We start from the raw sequence: 19490 nt of genomic DNA, 5'->3' as shown, positions 1-19490 counted from the left end.
TATTTATTTAAAATCCCTTCCCTATTTTGTGTTACTATGCTAAGTTTTTATATCATTAAATTTCACATCTTCACTGAAGTAATTATAATGTAGCCAGTTTTTAGTGGCATAATCAATTCCCTTTCATTTTTAATCCAACTAAGAATGAACAGCTTCACTGTTATGTGCTCTAAATGTAGCTGCTTTGACAAATAATCAGTCAAGAAGTGAAATGGTCTCTTCTTTCCCAGACATTTGTTATCTTTGCAATGTGTGGAGCTTGCACATTTCTACTTTCCCATTTCCTGTTAAAAATTTGTTGTAAACAGATTTAACTCTGAATAGATCCTAAATTTTGCTTGTTTTTAAAGGCATCATTAAGTCAGAGTACACAGCAAACTGTGCCTTTAACAGTTTGCTTACTTTCAGATACCAGCCTAACAACCGCCACCATCCCATGTGATAGCTCTGAAATTAAAAGTACTATCACCAGGAGAAAAGGCTACTGTTCCCACTGCCCAGTAATAAAAAACTATTTTCTTGCAACATGGGGTGTGGAGAAATCTTTGGGTGGATGGGAGATGTGTAATCAAGCCTCATTACTATTCCACCTGCCTCTTGACAGCTGATTCAACCCCTTCACTCCCCCCACTGATCACAGGCATCGTACACCCAATATACCTTTTCTTCTTCCTGTTTTTCTTGCTTCCCACCACCCCCCCGAGAGCAGACCCCAAGCTGGCCAGATCCAGCAGGTGGAATTATCAGCACCTTTTTTTCAAACTAAACATGTCCCAGGACACCAGAGGGAGTTTTGTTCTCTAACAGGTTGTTTAAAAACAAATGCCTCCACTTTCCACAGTATCTTTGCAGAGAAAGTGCTTGCCTGTAAGCTTTCTCTCCGTGGCTGCTTGGGTTGCAAAACAGGCCATACAGTTCCTCTGTAGCTCTCTAGGAGAAACCCCTTCCTTTCCATCACCCCAGAGGCTTCCCCACAAGTCCACTTTCTGTTCCTCTTACGAAAACCCTGGTTTCCTTCCCATCCTCTGCACTCCAGCACAATGCTCCAAAGCATCCCCCCCACTCTGTGCACACTCGCCACTCTCAAGGAAGAAACCTTCTCCTCATCTTTCTAGATGGCTCTGCCCTGTGAAAGACATCAGGAGCCAGGGCAAGGCAGAGAGGCAGCCTGCCTTCTTCCCTGATCCCCAGCTGTGGCCTTTCCAAAGAACACAGAGTACTCAGGCAAATAGGAAGAATCATACAAATATCTTACACCCTCCAGCCCCTCCCTGTCCACACACGCACTCTCTTCGCCGGTCTGAACAGTGCAGCTGGGCTCCCGGGGCAACAGTTCACTTCAGCTGGCTTTTCCTCTTGGCTCTCTCCTATGCAAAGCACGCTCACTCCCCCATTGCTTCCCCACAACCAGGCGTCCTCTCCTCCTGCAGGAACCAACCATCCCTTGAAGCCCCTGCACTTCTCCCAGCAGCATCCGCATTTCCCAGACCTCTGCTTTGCCGAGCCATTGCTGACCGGCCCAGCCTTGCCTGGCTCTCCCAGGGATGGTCAGCACTTCTGGCCCAATTCAAACTCCTTCATTTCTACTTTGCTATTTCCCTTCTATCCCCTTTTGTTTGGACACCTCACACTGTATTTTTGTACCATCCTTTTACCAACTTCAGTCTATGTTTCTCACTGCACGAGCCCCTATTCCTCCCATTACTGAATATTATTTCCTCCTGTCTCCAGAACCTCTGTCCCATCATTAGCCTCTTCTGGTGGACCACGGAACAACTGCAAGTCCTACATGTATATTCCTAACTATTGACTATAAAGGAGAATTATGTCATCAAGAGTCTGGATAAAAAGGCAGTATAATGGTTGCAATGTGTGCTTTCTCCTGAAATGAGAGCTAATATTTCCTCAGAGGAACTAGAACCACTAACCATATCCTTAAAATGCTTTAGATATCATTATTTAACAGAGAGTGAATTAAAAATTGTGCTCTGCAGAATGTCATAGAAGGGAGAAAGCTGGATATGTCAGATAAGGACACAGCTGAGAAGAGGCAAAATGAACCCTAACTGTTCCTGTGACCGGATACGGTGACATCAGGACAACTTTATGCTTATGGGGCAGTTCAAACCTTTCCTATTGACCCCGGAAGATCTGGCTTTTGCCCATTGGAATCTGGCCTGAAGGCACTAGTTCATTTCACAACTATCTATCTATTCTGTATGTATTTATAGATCTTTCTTACATTTTGTTCCAAATTACTCTTCACTTCCTTTTTCAGTCTCCTAGTTTCAGAAACTTAAATGACAAAATTAAACACTTCCAGTTCATAAACTTCTTTTTAGATACCTGCTTTAGCCAAGGAACTGCAACTAATATTTTCTTTTCTGTTCCCAGTTACTGGTACTGATATTAGCAAATAGTTTCTCTGTAAATTGGTATTCTTTCGGAGGAAGAGGATGTTCCAGTCTTCTTTTTACATCTGCCATGGCTGTGTCACTGTCTGACATTACAGAAAGTTACAATGGTGAATTCTTGCACAGCTTTTCCTTCCCTAAAGGCAGTTACTACTTCTTACATTGTAATAAGTTCAAGTTGAGAATCAAGTACTTTTTCAGCCATGTTATAGTTACAATTTAGGGATATAATGAAAACAGTGAGAAAGGGCAGGACATTCTCTCTAAAATACCACCCTAATATAGAGAAAGAAAGGGCAAGCAACTGAGAAAGTAGGTCTCCACATCTTGTCTATGTGGAGAGGCATTTTATAAATGCTATTATGTTGCACGTAAGCCCAAATCCAGAATCTATGTGGAAGCTGGACAAATTGACAAATTGTGGTCCCCCAAACCTCTGTTTACAGCAGCTTAACCCTGAAGGTTCCTAGGCCCAGTAAAAACCTTGCTTTTGGCACTAAATTTCCCCCATACCTGTTTCTGGGTATGTGTCCAAGCACCTCGATGAGCACCTATTTCATACCTCCATATAAGTAGTGTCTTTAAACTAGGTACTAGATCTGTCTCATCTGAAGAGCATTCTTGGAGCAGGTCTATTAGCTAGGATTTGGTGTGAAATACAGTGGCAGCCACAGCTTTCCTTCAGAAATCCAGCTGCAGGAGAGGAATTTGGAATCAAAAACCTGAGAGGAAACATAAACTTTGAGAATAAAAAGCATCATACTGGGATGTACAAACCAAAATTTCTTGTAAATTGCCTTTTCACTGATAGGGGATCAGGATGGGGGGAAATGCAGATCATAACCAGTATTTCTTAGAACAAGGGGGTTTTTTAAGCTATTACTAATAGAATCAAGCTGTTATAATAAATAGCAAATAACTGTTCACACAACACATTCACTTATTCACTCGCAGAATTCACCCACAGCTACCTGGTTGGAGCAATATTTGGAAACCAATCCCAGCTGTATACTCAGTTGCAGAGAGCCAGACTGGCACTCCAGGGGATTCTCGGGAGATGTCTGGAAAGCCCCTCAGAGGGTTGTACTCTTCGTTATCAGATAGCAGCCACTGCTGTCTTGGATGCGGTCCAAGTTATACAATCCTCTGCTGATGCTTTTGTGCACTAGTAGCCTTGTACAGTCCCAGCAAACTCTTGGTTGAGTTCTCTCAGATGCAAGAGGACTAGTAGTCTATAAATCTTATCACTCCTTGGAAACTTGCACAAACTAACTTCTCATTAGGCACCTTTCCTGTCTTTGGCCTTTTGTTTTCTGGTAGCCATTTCTCTATCCTAACCTGTAGATCCTGTGGAACCAACTCAGACAATTCCGATAGAAGGGTCCTCTATGGCAAGTGTTATGGTGGATTAGTCTTTTTGACCTGCTTAATGTTGTTAGGATCTCACCTGAAATACCTTATCCACCGGTGCATTGTACTGTCAGAAGGACCTACATATCACAGAGCATGGTCTAGAAGGGAACAGCAAAAAGGGTTAGAGATCTAGAAGACGTAGCCAGTGAAGTAAAGAGGGAAGAACTAGTGTTGCTATCAGAAAATATGGAGGGAGACGTGACAAGAGCTATCAAATATATAAGAATCTGCTCAGAAACCGCTAGAGCAGTACAACACATAAGTAGTCTTAAATTACAACACTTCCATTAGATGTTTATTAGGGTAAACTTTCAAATGTCAGGGATAAAGAAGCAATGAGACACACTGTTTCACAGGATGGTAAAGACAAATCGCTACTGCCATTTAAGAATGTGCTAGACTAGGAGAAGTGGATGCTTATTTGTGCATAGAAATTTAAGAATCCCATCCCTCCTTCCTGTTATTTTTACTTTTATGATAAATTGTTCTGTTCAAGAAGACACACAAACTTTTACTTAGAACCAGCCTTTTAATGCCCATTTAGTGAACTAACGTGGAATAAAAACTTATTTACATGTATTTCATACACACGCAAAATATTTTAATTTAAACACAATTAAAATCTTTCAAAAGATTAAAATATCAAAAAATATCAAATTAAATAAGGACCTTCTGTAGACTAAGAGCTTTGAGTCATTTGATTGTTTACATTTGGCATAAAATACACTGGAAAAGTAAAAAAAAAAAAACCCTATATGCGAGCCTACTGTATATTTTTAGGGTTTATGAACCCAGAGAATATACCAGTAGACCAGTATGACGTGCAACGCTACCAGCTCCATCATGATGGAAGTCTGAAACGATACTCAAAGAATTAAAACAGACTTGGACAGGGGGAATTTGGTTAGAAATTAGAAAAGACTTTCTAATGGTAAGTTTCATTAGGCTTTGAAAAAATGGCCTAAAAAGGTATGAAATCTTCACTGGTACTGGAGATTTCAAGAATAATTTTTATGTAATTTTTTCAGGTATGAATTAAGTTTAATTCATCCTGCCTATTCCCCCCCTTTTGCAGAATCCTTTGAGATCACTATTCTATTATTTAAATGATAAAGTATTTCTATTCACAATAGATTCCAACCTCTTATTATAGTTGATCTTTCAATGCTTGTGTTACAGAATTATAGCAGAAGAAAAACAATTTACACTTTCCTTTCTATCAGTCATATACAGAGGAGGAAAATGTGTTAATTCAGATATTACAGGCAACACAAAGGGTTTCTGTGGGTACCTCAGTAGCAAAAGGAAGATGTGGACCCACAGCACTGGAGCAAGCTGCCTGGCTGAGGCGGGGAGCTGGTCCTGCTTCGAGCAGGGACCTGTGCCAGGAGAGCTTGGATGTCCCGTCCAACCCGTGCAATTCTGCCAGTCTGCGCTGGAGATCGGGGTGGCATTTTCAGGATACGTACAGATCTGGATATACTTTTTGAGGCATGCTAAGGAGCATATTCTCCTGTGGTGAGCATGGTTCTTCTTGTGCCTAAAGGTGATGCTGGACCCATGCAGAGACTGGAACTGCCTGAGTGTTCACTTACACAGTGTAGCTCCAGGTCTGTGTGTATGCTCAACAGTCCTCCCAGGTACTACAGTTTGTGAGCCCATCTCTGGATCTGCCTTGCAAGATTGCTTGTTCCTGCTGGTACAGAAAGCAAGAAGCATCCTGCACAAAATGAACTAGAATTTCCATAGGAGAAAATCGCTTTGCCTTAAGAATTCTTGTAGTCCAGAGCTTTAATTCCTTTCAAAATCAGGCCCAAGATTATCCTGTTTGTTAAACTGTTGCCTGCTCATTTTGTTCAATATTGGTCACAAGACAATTTGATTCATGAGTTCCAAGGTCAGCATCACCACGGTATATGGCATTGTCAAAACTGGCTGTAATTGTCTGTCGATCACGTCTTTTTTTATAGAAGAAATAGAATGTAAGGCCAGTTCCTGTTAGCAGAAGGAAGATCAGTATAACAATCATCCCACCTAAACTATTTGCAGACGAAGCAGCAGCTTCATTTTTTGATGCTGTGAAAGACAAAATAGAACAATTACTACAAATGGCCAGAGATTGCTATTGCGTACAACAAACATCTCCCTAAGTAAATCAACTGAGTGAACTGTAAAAGTACTGAACAACCATAACAGCAGTTAAAATTGATGCATGTTCCGGATGGACAATGCAAAATCGGGCTCAATCTCTTCTGTGTTCCTTTTAAAAGGAGCATTATATTGTACTACAGTATACCATTCGTAAAGAAAAAAAAAAAAAAATCAGTAAGACATCCAGTTTGATAGAAGAGCTCTCCTTTTAAACAGATTTAAAATAAAATCATCTGTGGCAGTTAAATGGGTATTTAAATGAAACTTTTCTGGAGGCAATTTTACTTGTAAATAATAAATGCCTATAAACTTATTGACATTTCTGTTTAATGGGCTTACAAGAAACCAACTTACCTTTATTGATAGGTGAATCATGGGTTGGCTCAACTTCAATAACTTCAAAATTAAAAAATATATATATTATACATAGTTTGCAAGCAACCATTCAAAGATTAAATAAACACTGCATACATAATTTTTACTTTGCATTCCTATCAAATTTTAAATAATCATAGAATCACAGAATGGTTTGGGTTGGAAGGGACCTTAAAGATCATCTAGTTCCAACCCCCCTGCCATGGGCAGGGACACCTTCCACTAGACCAGGTTGCTCAAAGTCACATCCAACCTGGCCTTGCAGACTTCCAGGGAGGGGGCATCCACAACCTCTCTGGACAACCTGTTCCAGTGCCTCACCACCCTCACAGTAAAAAAATTTCTTCCTTATGTCCAATCTAAACCTACTCTCTTTCATTTTAAAACTGTTGCCCCTTGTCCTGTCACTACAGGCCCTGGTAAAAAGTCTTTTTCCATCTTACTTATAAGCCCCTGTTATATATTGAATAGCCACAATAAGGTCTCCCTGCAGCCTTCTCTTCTCCAGGCTGAACAACCCCACTCCCTCAGCCTTTCTTCTTAGGAGAGGTGCTGCAGCCCCCTGATCATCTTCATGGCCCTCCTCTGGACTCACTTGAGTAGGTCCATGTCTTTCTTATGCTGGGGCCCCAGAGCTGAACACAGCACATGGACATGAAAAATATATGAAAACATTTTCCCTGACAATTCAGGCTGAATCTATCAAATATTCTTGTTAAAAATAGTTGTTTTAAAAAAAAAAAAAAAAAAAAAAAACAACCCCAAACTGTTGTCTCACTATTAATTGTTTCAAACACTTTTTTTTTATAGGGGAGACAGATGTTCAAAGTTTTTACACTTCCACAGTGTAAGGCTTCACACTTTACACGGAAGAACTCAATTTTTTACACTTGCAAAAGCGAAAAGCACATTTGTACTTAAGAGCATTTAAGCTGTATTTTTAGGCAACTTCCTTTTCCTCCCTCCATTGCCTGGGGAGTATGATTCAGTTAATTGCTTGCAGGACTGGCTGGCTGGGCCCTACGAAACTCATGGATGACTCCATTGCCAACCTGCCAACATGTGGAGATCCACAAGTAGGAGACTCAATTGGTTCCATATTGCATCTATTATATTTGTGCAGTGGATCTGTTTGCCAATGGCAAATCTGGCCTATTTCCTACTGTCTCCCAGTTGGTGTGCGCAAACACAGCTGAATCCGCGTGTATACGGTGACTAACGTTAGCTAGTATGTGTGCAGATTTACATCCTTCAAGCTTTATGCAACACTGCTGTGCACGCAAGAGGGACTCACCCCAGCCTGTGACACATTCAGATTTTGCATGGGTTGACATCCAAAAAACCACAGGGCCACAAGTAACCATTAAAAATGAAATGTACTACGCTGTTTGGTTGTCTTGGCATGTCTCCCTATGCCTGTGTCAGCAGAGAAATGAATTGGGCCCCACTGCCCACTCTCACTTGATGCTTTCTTCTTGGTTGTCCAGCAGATCCCAGCACACTTTGCTGGTACCGACCCCACCGGCAGCACCTAACTTCTTTCTGCAGGAGCTCAGTGACTTTGCAGTGCTGCCCCTCAGCTTAGTTATCAGGAGAGCGTCTGCCTTCTCAGCAGTAGTTTAGTCATCTATTCATCATCTACTGCCCCTTGCACTTTAACCATAATGACTACAAATTTTCTCTGCACTCTCGACAGGTGATATGTTCTCCCCTATCCCAGGGTACAGCAAATGCCAAGAAATCAATGTTTTTAAACTGAGAGGAGGAAACAGTGACTCAGGTTCTTCTGCAAGATTATTTCTCCTTGTCCTTAACAGAAGTTACTCTTGGCTTTGGTGCAGATGCACATGCATCAGCATCAATGCATAAAGCATACCCAGTGCATAAGCAGTTTGGCTTGATGTATATTAACCACTACTTCTAAAATAACACAGTGCACAGAAATTCAGAACTTACTTTTGGGGATTTTGCAAATAAAATTCTGGTCAACAGAGCAGTAATAGTTCCTCCAGGTTCCACTTGAGACATCCATGTCAACACAGTGTTCGTCAAAAATTACTGTAGGCTCTCCTTTCTCCCAGTTCACAAATTCTACCGCACTTCTGTCTGTCCATATCCATTCCCCTAAAATTAAAAGTATTACCTAGTGAGTGAATGAAGTGGGGAATCATTTCTAACCTACCAGGCACAACAACATCAGATGTGGAATTTATTAGTTGATTAAATTAGCATCACAGAGGGCTCATTTCTCACTCTTTTAACAGCCAGAGATATTCAGATGCGAATGTACCAGATGTAAATGCTCACAGACAAAACTAACTCCATTAGCCTTCAGGGCCATGGCTGTCAGTGATGTAAGAAAGACATGCCCAGGCTACCCGAGGACTTTTAGTTGAAGCCTGTGCCCAGGACTCACCTGTGCCTGGGATCCTTAGGAAAAGCAGAGCACCTGTGTGAGCCACGCTCTGCAGTTCAAGGATCCAGATTGCTCAGGAGATTTTCTTTATGTGTGTATCCAAGATCAGTGAATAACTGCTTTATTAGAACTGGATTAATCAATTATCTTTGTGGACTGAGTCAGCTCTCTTTAACAATAACTCCCTGCTCATCTCCTGCTGAGGCCCATCAAGTAGGAATAATTGCCATCTCTGCTCCCTCAGGCTTTCATGGCAGCATATCCTGATACAAGTCGCAACTGCCTCAATGCCACCTCCTCCGTTTCCCCGTCTGCAGCTGCACTTTCCTCTTGCCTCTACTTGCACTGCATGTAGCAGCGTGGCAGTGTAGTGGGCCAGGTCAGGAACGAATCACTGCTTTTATACTGTTAGTTCTCAGCTAGAACAGATGAACTTGGCCCACCATGCAACAAGGTGCCAGCCATTGCTGGTGGTGAGACACAGGGACTTGGGCAGCCATGGCCGAGGCCACTCACTGCAGCCCAGTCTAGACTCGCTCTGGAGATGTACCCTCAAAGTCTGCCATGAAAAACAGGCTTCAGAATTACAATGACATACAAAACAGGATCAAATTTGCAGTTAAAAAAAAAAAAGCTGAAATATTTTTTGATTAAAATAAAAAGCTCCATCAAAAAACTTATGAAAAATCCCTCAAATTTAGATTAAGAAATGTTGCTAGGCAGCTCATATGAGCTGCTGTCCTCTGTGTTGTTTAGAAATAAATTTCAATTTAAGGCTGCCTCAGCTTTTAATTACAAGACAACATTTTTCTTAAAAGACTAACACTGGTTAAATGTCAAGAATTTTGAGTAAAAAAAAATTACAGGAAACATTTTAGTCAACTAGTGCAGTGCTAAGGTAGAACCTTTTGCAAACTGAAATATACCCTAACTACAGTAAAGATACAAAAAGCTTAGACGCCTTGGTAGTTTATGTTTTAAGTATTTTAGCAGAAAAGCTATTAAACATTTAGCAGTTGATTTCTCTCTGATTATTTATTTAGTATTTAGTATATTAGTATTAGTATTTAGTATGTTAGTGTTATTTAGTATTCTCTCTATTTAGTATTTATTTTCATCTCAGTATGCACTGTGAAATAATTACCATCAATATTTTTGAACAATCCTATCCAAAACTTTCTGAAGTCACTTGCAAGTGGAGACAAATAAAGTAAGAGAAAGTTCATTTCAGCTGAATCTTCTATGGAAACCAGAGAAGCACCTAAAAATATCAATTAAATATTACATATAACTTCAGTAAGATTTTCCATTAGAAATTAATTATCTCAGTAAACAATCATGACATATTTCATGATCAGCTTTCTCATATAGTAGAAAAGCTTGATAATAAATTTAAATTAGCTGTAGCTTATAATTGATATACATACACACACATCTATGTATTATTTCTTGATTCTGGATTAAAAAACCAAATGCACAAACAACCTGTAAAATATCCTAATAGAAAAAAGCACTTTTACCCATTTGAATACACGTCATGGAAGCATCAGGCCAGCTTTCCTCAGAAGTGATGTGAACATAGTAGCAATGACCACGAAAGGGAATCCAAGATCTACCACGCTTCGGTTCAGGACACTTTCCAGGAAGCTGTGGTGGTTCACTAGGGATTAACTCTAGAGAAGACACACAGGTTTCAGTGGGGTCTTAAAAGCCAAGGGAAATATGTACCCTGCACCACGTATCAGCCCTACCAATTTGACAGTGATTCCAGGAAAAGGAATATCCCATAGACTTAACTACGACAGAACTAAAGAAATATTGAAATAAACACGGTAAACTAGTAATAAACTGTACTGGTTGGAGCTGGTTCTCCAATCTGCTAAAGAAGCCTTACACCAGTCTAACTGCAATTGTTTTCAGCAAGGCAATTTTTACTTAAAACTTGTGAAACAGAATGAGGAATGAGTCAGTGTACATAAAGGATCTCGACACCACCACCACCACAAGCCAGTGGCTTGTGTCCAGCCAGTTTGTGGCAAGGTCAGTCAGAGAAGCTGTCTGTACCTGCCCTTGTACATACTTCCTAAACTATGTAAAAGCAGAATTAGTAGCCTATTGCATCATCTGATTAAAGCCAAAGCAGAGCTTAAATGAATATAAAATTTGCTGTGAAGTATGGTGCAGAGATCATAAATTTCATATATAATTTAAAATATGTTTGAAAATTAGGTGCAATATTTGAGCTCTAAAGTATCTCAGCAGAAGCTTCCCAGGATCTTATACTTTCAACAAACATAAATTAATCGATTCAGCTGCTACACTGAGAGTTTCTTGTCTCCCAATATTACAAAAGATACTTCTAAATATAAAAATATATCATTAATGTATTTATAGTTAGACTAAAGTTGATCAGTTCTGCAGTTCTTGACAAACAAGGATGCAGAAAAGAACTATTGCATGTGGCATGAAATATTGCAGTTGTCTTTATGATGTGCATTTGTTGACTGGCCTGTGAAATGAAAAGTCTGGAAATCACTCACGACAGACTGGATCTGGGAGTTCTTCCTTAACAAAAGCAATAGTTTATCACAAGGCATACACCATCTATCACAATCTTTGCATATGTGGAAAAGCTAAATTCAAATGAAGCCATTAATTTAAATTCCAGCCTCCCAAATCACATTTCTCCCATTCACAACTTACCATCGGATTGTTTACAGAGAGATAAAAATGTTTCATTGCAAGATGCTGTCTTCCAAAAACCATCCAAATCTAAATAGACACAGGCTGTGTTCTTATTTGGTTCTCCACTGGCCCAGTTATGATACCTGCTCCTCCTTCTATCTGACCATATGTAATGGCCACGAGTCTAAAAGCAAATGACAATAAAGATTATGTCACATACAAGAATTAGATTGAAAGAACATTAAGATTGCACTTGAAGGTATGTAAAAATTAGGAAAAATCAGAATCATGGTTTCTTGCACAAAATTAATCCGTCCTCTGTCATGAATACATAACAATCTGGTCCAGACTTCCACTCTCCACAGCAGTTAGGGCAGTAGTCCTACAGAAGTTTATTTAGTATGCAATCTACGTTACTCAATTCACACCATCTGTGTCATGCACTAAATGGGCAAAGGGCCTTGCAGTAACAAATGTGAATATACAGTTGAAGATATCAAAGGAGTCCACATATACACACAGATCAAATAAAGATTGCAGAGAAACTATTGTTAGCATTCCTCTAACACAGGCTTCTCTATATATTTAGAAAGCAAACAGAAAAAGCAGATGTTCCACTGGAGAGAGGAATACTGATGACGTTTTTCATAGGGCACCCACCACAGACCTCTGCCACCCATGCTAACAGGGCTGGTGATAGGTTTCTAGTTCTTGCAAGGATCAGCTACTAGAGATGAGCTGTCATGTATTTTTTCAGTGGATTTCACCACTATTTGCAGAGGATGATCAACATTAGTCACATCCATGGCTCCTGTCACCCTGTCCTGTGCAGCCTAGCCACTTCTTCCTGCAATCTTTGGAGGCAGGCTCCCATCCAGTTCTTTGTGCCAGTTCCTTTCCTGTCCTTTTTCCTTTGAAGTCCTTGACCACGTTTCATCCCAGATTCCTGTCTAATCCTGGTTTCCCAGTGCCTGCTTTCACTGAAGTGCAGCTCCGGTTCCTCTCACCTCAGCACCTGTGCCCTCTCTCAGTCCTGTGTCCCACCAAGCTCCGGCTCTACCTCTCTCCTCTTGATTTCCTCACAACTCCAGTTTCACAAATATCCAGCTACACCATCTTTTTTCATGTTCTTTTTACATGTCTCTAATAGATGCTTCCCCTTTCAGACCTTTCCACTCTTTGCTGACTGAGTTTGTTGGCAGTTTTTCACAAGGCACTGGCTTCAGCTCCAAAAACCAGCCTAAGGAGTCCCCACTGCCAGAGACCTGCTCCCGTCTCTACTTTGCATCTTGCCATTTGCCCTATTGCCCAGCACAAGCTCTTGTAGTGCTAGACAGTGAGTTAAAACAAAACTTAAAATAACCTCACGAAGAAAGAACTATTTTTAACCCAAGTTGTTTCCATGGTGTGCTCCACAATGTGTCTTCAGAAACAGCAATGCTCCCCCACATGAGCGTGTGGTAGACCGTGGTGTAGGAAGTAGAAAACTCATAGCCATTTCTACCACTGAAGCCACTGTCTACTGCAGCTACATCCTTGGTAGCTTTGAAATGCAGGCTGTGGCAGTTCTCACTTACATTATGGCCAAACATTTAGATGTGTAAAACCCCTGAAGTGAAGTCAGGTATCTCAGCAAGGTTTTGATGCCTGCCAAACATTCACGGATCTGACGAATAGCACTCACGTGGGAGCAAACAGTGCCCATAGCAGTGGATCCTGTCAACCTCTGAGCAAGAAATATGGCTGATCTATGCTGATCTAGGGTGGCAGATTGTCACAAGCATTTGATGGACTTACCGTGTTGCTGTTAAGACCAATCCATACAGGCTCCCCGTGCTTTAATATTTGTAACCACAGGTAAGATTCAGCATAAGGATCCAAAACACTGGCGAGTTCTGCAAACTGGTCTCTGCAGTTCGTCTGTGCTTCTTCCCAGCTCATTTTGTAGTTGATGACTGCATAGCGGTCATCACCATAATTGTTAAAGCCAAACATCGGAACTATGGGTTGGGAGTTTTGCAGTTTGGGGTCTGTAACGAGCAAACAAACAAAAAGAAAAGTCAAACGCTTTATATTGGCTAGCCATATAACACTGAGAGAAGATCTAGTGTACTGGAGTAATCAAATAATTAAGGGAGGCTGGAATAACAAATTAAGATGTGTCCCAACTATAACTGCAGTGAAGAAAGCCATGTTTTCATGTTCTGTGACAAAATTTTCTAATTCTTGTCAGAATGACCTTTTAGCATAAATATCTGTATCGCCTCCAGGAACATGCCTTGTAAGCTATAGACCTTCCCAAAGCATACTGTAATGATGTGGGGCATTAAAGGAAACTATTCCTCCACTTTTTTCATGATACATTAGCATTTGTTGTATTTCCAACAAGGAACAGGGTACAGTAAGCACACCATGAGCAAGCAGAGGGATATAACTGCTGTTGATGGAATTGCCTGAGTAAGACTGTAAAGGAAATCAAGCAGGGCAGTTTTTCAAAATAAAGAAGTTGCAGTGCTTTTAGGTATAACAGTAGAATTTCAGTTTTGAAGAATTTACCCATATAAAGACAAAGTCCTGTTCTCTCTCTCTCCCACCTGATCACCAAAAATAGTAAAATACATGATGATCCATAGATTTTTTTTTATTTTTTTATTTACTAGTCTAGTCCATAAAATAGGAAAGGTTAAGAGTTTTTCTCCAAAAAATAAAATGTGTGCTCATTTTGTTAAAATGGTCCGTAGTGCATGTGATATTGTCGGATTAATTTCAGGGAAAGTCACTTTTAACACCCGTTTGACATATAACCACAATAAATCAGCTGTACTAGAAAGTGGTGAAAGACAACTCACCAGAATTTTTCTGGCATATGTAGCTTTTGCTTGTTTTACATTCTTGATCTTTCCATTTCCCTGCCTGTTCAATAGGGTTCTTCATCATAAAGACACAGTCATCCTACAGGGGAAATGAGATTAACGAGAAAAATGTGTATAGATAGGAAACATTCCTACTCCTGCTGGATATACAAACTCACCTGTCACACACAGGCACAAACAAATGAATAATACAAAGGTCATGTATATGAACTCATACAAGCAATGGTCAGGAGCAGTAATATGACAATAAGCATTTACAACTCAGCCCTAGGAAAGTTTGTACTTAGATGATGGAGGGAGTTGCAAAGCACAGCGCAGAGGCAGGAAGAAGTGTCTGGGACTATCTGTATGTATATAATTTCTGTGCATGCATGTGTATGTGTGTGTGTGTGTACAGGTAGACATGTGTATGGTAGGTCTGGCCCACAGGATATTTCAGCTCTGTTGCTGTTTTCCTGGAGGTTATGGGGAAACTCTCCTCAGCACTGAAGCTTGCCTGGAGAGCTGAAATCCTCTTCCTGCCCCAGTTTGGCACTAGGAACCAAAGTTGTCACCACAGTGCAGTAATGTAGAGGTAGTGATCAGAAACAACCTTTTATGGAGGACACCTCCCAAACCCTTCCACTGCAATTTGGCCTCTTTATCTTCCTCCTTTTCCTCCCACAGCATGAGAAGCTGCTGCTTGGCTTTCTGCAGCAAGAGGCAGCAGCTCTCCCCACCTCACATCAGCACAACCTCATGCTACCTCCAAACCTCCTCAGGGGCATTAGCCAAGGTCTTGGCTGCAAGTGAAGGAAGTTGTATGTGGAGCAACTTGTGTAGGGAAATGGGCATAGCCTTCTATGGAAAGCCTACACATGTGTGAGATGGGGAAGTTCTGGAGATCCCAAAACCCAGCTCTAGCCTGGATGGCAGCGGAGGTTGGACCTCACAGAACTTTTTCCCATTTTAGACGAACTCAAAGCAATTCTGTTATGAAAAAGAGAGGAACTTGGTAAAGCTAGCACAGGAGTACAGAAATAGTACTATCGAGCAGTATTCTACATCAGCCATTTAACAATTATTGAATAACGCTCAGTTTTGTCTTGCAATTAAACACAAAATGGTATAGCAGTGCTGAAAGTTTCAAAGCATGCAGAAGAGATCTTTCAGAAGGACAATTAGAGGGAGAAGATAAAAATGAGAAAGGAAGACCCAGTCTCCTTCTTTTGAGGATATCGTTCAATGCATTTATCTTAATAAGCTCAGCACCAAGAAATGTAAATATATGCAGTTATCTGAGTATTTTCATTAAGTCTAAATAACATTCACTGTATTCCAAAATTATACAGTTACTGTTATACTATAGTTTATTTGAATCTCCTGATCAGTCATGGTAAAGTGAGGGAAATTGCTTACTTGTCTGAGTTTCGTATAATGCTTCCAAACCTCTGTCTGGATTAATACAGAATCATGACAAAACACAGAAGTTGAAAAAACATGTGTGAAGGTAGATCTCCCACATGATTACTCTGCTTTTAAAAGCATCAAGATTACTAAAAATCTTCATAAAGGAAACTTTACAGAAAATACAGTTGTAGCTACATACATTTTATTCATCTACCAAAGTTATAATGTTTAAGCAATAATGAGAAATTAATGTTTACCTTACTATAATAACTTCGGGAACCTTTTGCCCAATTTGTATAGTAAACTGGGCTTCCATCTGTCCATAAGTATGTGTGCTCCTGATTTATGTCATTGAGTCCAATCCAAGCATCAGTTTCAGCATTTTTTAAGAGGGACATGAGGAAAGCTGAAGAAAAAAGAAAAATTGTACAAGGAGGGAAACTGAATGCACCTTTCCCCAACAGTGCAGACTTTAGAGTGCCTGGAACCAGGATGATGAGTTTTGATTTTCTCTTTTTTAATAAGGTGGTAATCTTATGATAAAAAGAATAGATAGTCATCTGATGTTAAAGTCAGAAAAAGTATTTACAAACTCAAAGATGGGCAAATTTTGATAAATAAAATTGTTTTCAAAAATTTTTAAGGAATTTATGTGTACACTCTTCTGTGTTGTTCATCATCTGAGGAAGCAGGGAAAATGTTTTAATGGTATTACAGAAATTAACATGAGTACAGTAAACCTTGGCACATAGAAAATGAGTCTGCAGACTGTGCACTCCTTTTTCCTCCTTGGTAACTTCTGTGTTAATCAGACTTAATATCTTCATTTCTAAACAGGCATAACACAAATAAAACTAATTAATAACCAAGTATGTATGTACTGACATCTCAGCTTTTTGGAAGGCCAGATGCTGTTTCCCCTAGCTCCTGCCTAGACTGACTTTCCACTAAAAGAATGTCCTCCTTCTGCTTAGAAAAAAGTATAAACCACAAGCGCTGATGGAGTGAGCTAGGAGATGGTCTGTGTGCAGCCCTCAGGACCCAAGGCATTACATTTCCTGAGCAAACATGAGGCCTCACTAAAAAACGTGTACCATGCTGAGCAGCAAGACCAGCAGGCTGAGGACCAGCAGAGCAAGGGGAAGAGGGGGAAGCTGGGACTCCAGCGTTGGAGCCTTTTGCTGCCTGAGGATGTGTCCACCGACACCCACAGCATTTGGCTCAGCAGCTAGGTGCAAGGTGATTTGCTTTGGATATTACTCCCTTTGTGTGCTATTTTTACATGTACTCTTAAAAAAATTAAAATATGGACATTTTACTGTATGACAAGCCCCTAATACAAAATCTTAATATTTGAACAGTATGAATTCCTTTGTACGTCCTATATTAACCGCAAAGCTATGATTTTAAAAATTAATCAAGACACTAAAAGCTATGCAAGCATTTTTCCGAAGGTGCAATTTCTCATTCAACATAACTTTATATTAATATGGCATAAATAATAGCATATATTGCAGAAGCTATAACATCTGTTTTAATCTGTTTATCAGGAATTACTTGATGTCTCAGCCAGTATCAAAACATTGGTACTTTATACCTTGTGTTTCCTTTTTTGATATAGTAGCCAGGTTTCCTCCAAAATTAATACAATTGTTCCGCGCAGCGTGCCATGTCAATGTATCGTTTTCATTAAGGCCAAATACTTTGAAACACTGAAAAAGAGAAGTGTGCCAAATCTGTAACTGGATGGCCTTTTAATTCCTGGTGAAAGCATCTCTGTTTGTAACAAACAAGATAAGTTGGATATTTTAAGCAAAAAAGGGAGATTAGCTGATTTAACAGTCCTTTCTAGCTTGTCTTTAGGTCTTTATGAAAGAGAAGATCTATACTAGAAAACTAGTATAAACCCCAATATTTTAGCATACACTTAGAAGGAGTGTGTCAGTCTAATGATTTCAGTAGAAATAATGTTAAAGCTTCTGAGCACGCTTCTGAGGTGTGACCTCAGAAAACAAACAAGGATAAGATATGTTATTGAAGCTATACATCTCAGCTTCTGTTGCCCTCTTTGTCAAACCAGGTTTGGTTCTCACAGGATAATCACAGAAAGAGAATGATTCTGACATTACAAAGAAAACTACGAATTTACCATTTCTTGTAATATGATCTATGAGATTTAACCAAGATGTCATTAGACAACTTTGTCAGAGCCAAGCAACCTAAATATGCTAATTAAAGCACACAACTGAAAAGTTAATCAGCCAGTTTGGGGAAAAAGTTGGGCAAAAGGGAGGTAGCTCCATGACGGTCAGAAGTGGTGTGTAAACACTTGGAGAGGAGTCAAGAAAGGAGCCTTTGGAAGCTCCTCTTCCAGGAGGCGAGGAAGAGTGAGACATTTCAGCTTGAGAGAGCACCATGAAAGGGAACAAACTCCGAGTTTGTTAGTCTTTTCCCCAGGACTGAGAAAGGGAAGGAAAGAGGAGATAGCAGCCAGTGGATCTCAAACAAAAGAGCTCTATCAAACTGAAATCATATTTTGGCTTAGCCAAAAGGAAGACAGACAGAGCTAGACGAAGCAATGTAATCAAGGATTATCTTCATTGCTAGGTCTATTCTCAACAGTGTATGCTGTTGTTTTATAGCTTTTATAGCTTCGTTGATGACAATCTATGGATTTTAAATACATACAGTCTCTTATCCTGAACTTTTGTCTTTTGAGAAGGCTAAGAGTGATCTTACATAATAAAGTGTGGTGAAGCTTATAACTGGATTATTTAAAAACCTTCACAGGTGTTTGATTATAGAAAAAAACTGATGCATTTGCTTAAGAGAAGGTGCCTTAGTGGCTTGAGAGCCAGTGCGTAGTAGCCAAGGGATGAATAAGTGTCCAGGCAACCTGTGACAGCCAGATAAGCTCAGCACAGTAAACAAGAACGTACAACAGCTCCACACAAGGAAAGTTGCTCAGCCATCGTTGGCAACAAAAAAACACTAGCAAAAATATAAGATGCAGCTTTCTTCTTGTATGTCTCATGACCTCCCTCATAACTGCCATGATCCCAATAGAGGCTATAATTTCTATTTCAGGAATCGTATTTTTAGAGTATTTAAATATACACAATCAGAACATATTTTGTGATAACTGAAAACCCTGCTACAACTGAAAAACTGAATCAAAGATGGTTTTTATTCTGCTCTTTTTAAAATACAATACACTGACATTTCATACTGCACCTTGTTATCAAAGAGGAGCCAGTCTTCTGGACACCCACCCTTTGGTGGTGGTGAAGTGGGAGCAACAGTTGGACGAACAGTATTGTTAAGCCTTTCACAGATGAATAACTCAACGCTGCCACAGTTGAGATCATTCCATGTACCTGAAAGCAAATTAGAATAAAAGAAAAACAAAATGCAACTGAGACTGGGATAAAAAGTGTCCTTTCCTAAAGCAAATCTATCATAGGAAGTAAAACTGATTACAGTATTTGTATTTCTCTCCCCTGGAAATAGTGAGTAATTTTTATGTCTGTTCCTTAGAAATATTCAGGTTTCCAGCAAAATTCAGAATATGAATATTTTCTCTGAGAATGGAAATATTTCAATACTGCAAAACCATAGCATTGCCAAAGGGGAGTTTTAGTTCAAATGCTTAATTCACCTCTCTAAGATCTGTAAGATCTCTAGGATCACTCTGTCTATATAAGGTACTCGGTCCTTGTTACCTTACTACCTGAGCTTCTCACAGTCTTATAGTCTTCTGGGTATCTTTTCTCC

The 19490-nt window shown here is 39.9% G+C and overlaps 1 protein-coding gene across 1 annotated transcript in view; it reads right to left on the bottom strand.

The window, feature by feature from the left end:
* Window positions 1–4973: 4973 nt before the first annotated feature.
* LOC127012580 (macrophage mannose receptor 1-like) overlaps window positions 4974–19490 on the bottom strand; it is a 32642-nt gene continuing 18125 nt past the window's right edge. Inside the window, exons 20-30 of the mRNA XM_050890772.1 lie at window positions 18951–19093; window positions 17314–17428; window positions 15974–16122; window positions 14304–14406; window positions 13252–13484; window positions 11473–11638; window positions 10290–10442; window positions 9914–10030; window positions 8310–8477; window positions 6333–6374; window positions 4974–5903 (exon numbers count right to left, since the gene is read on the bottom strand). Coding sequence (XP_050746729.1) covers window positions 5659–5903; window positions 6333–6374; window positions 8310–8477; window positions 9914–10030; window positions 10290–10442; window positions 11473–11638; window positions 13252–13484; window positions 14304–14406; window positions 15974–16122; window positions 17314–17428; window positions 18951–19093 — 1634 coding nt within the window. The 3' untranslated portion in view covers window positions 4974–5658. The remainder of the gene's footprint in view (window positions 5904–6332; window positions 6375–8309; window positions 8478–9913; window positions 10031–10289; window positions 10443–11472; window positions 11639–13251; window positions 13485–14303; window positions 14407–15973; window positions 16123–17313; window positions 17429–18950; window positions 19094–19490) is intronic.

This window comes from Gymnogyps californianus, chromosome 2, assembly GCF_018139145.2.
Source record: "Gymnogyps californianus isolate 813 chromosome 2, ASM1813914v2, whole genome shotgun sequence".
Taxonomy (NCBI): domain Eukaryota; kingdom Metazoa; phylum Chordata; class Aves; order Accipitriformes; family Cathartidae; genus Gymnogyps; species Gymnogyps californianus.
The sequence above is the reverse complement of the archived record's forward strand: the minus strand, read 5'-3'. Positions and strand labels throughout refer to the sequence as shown.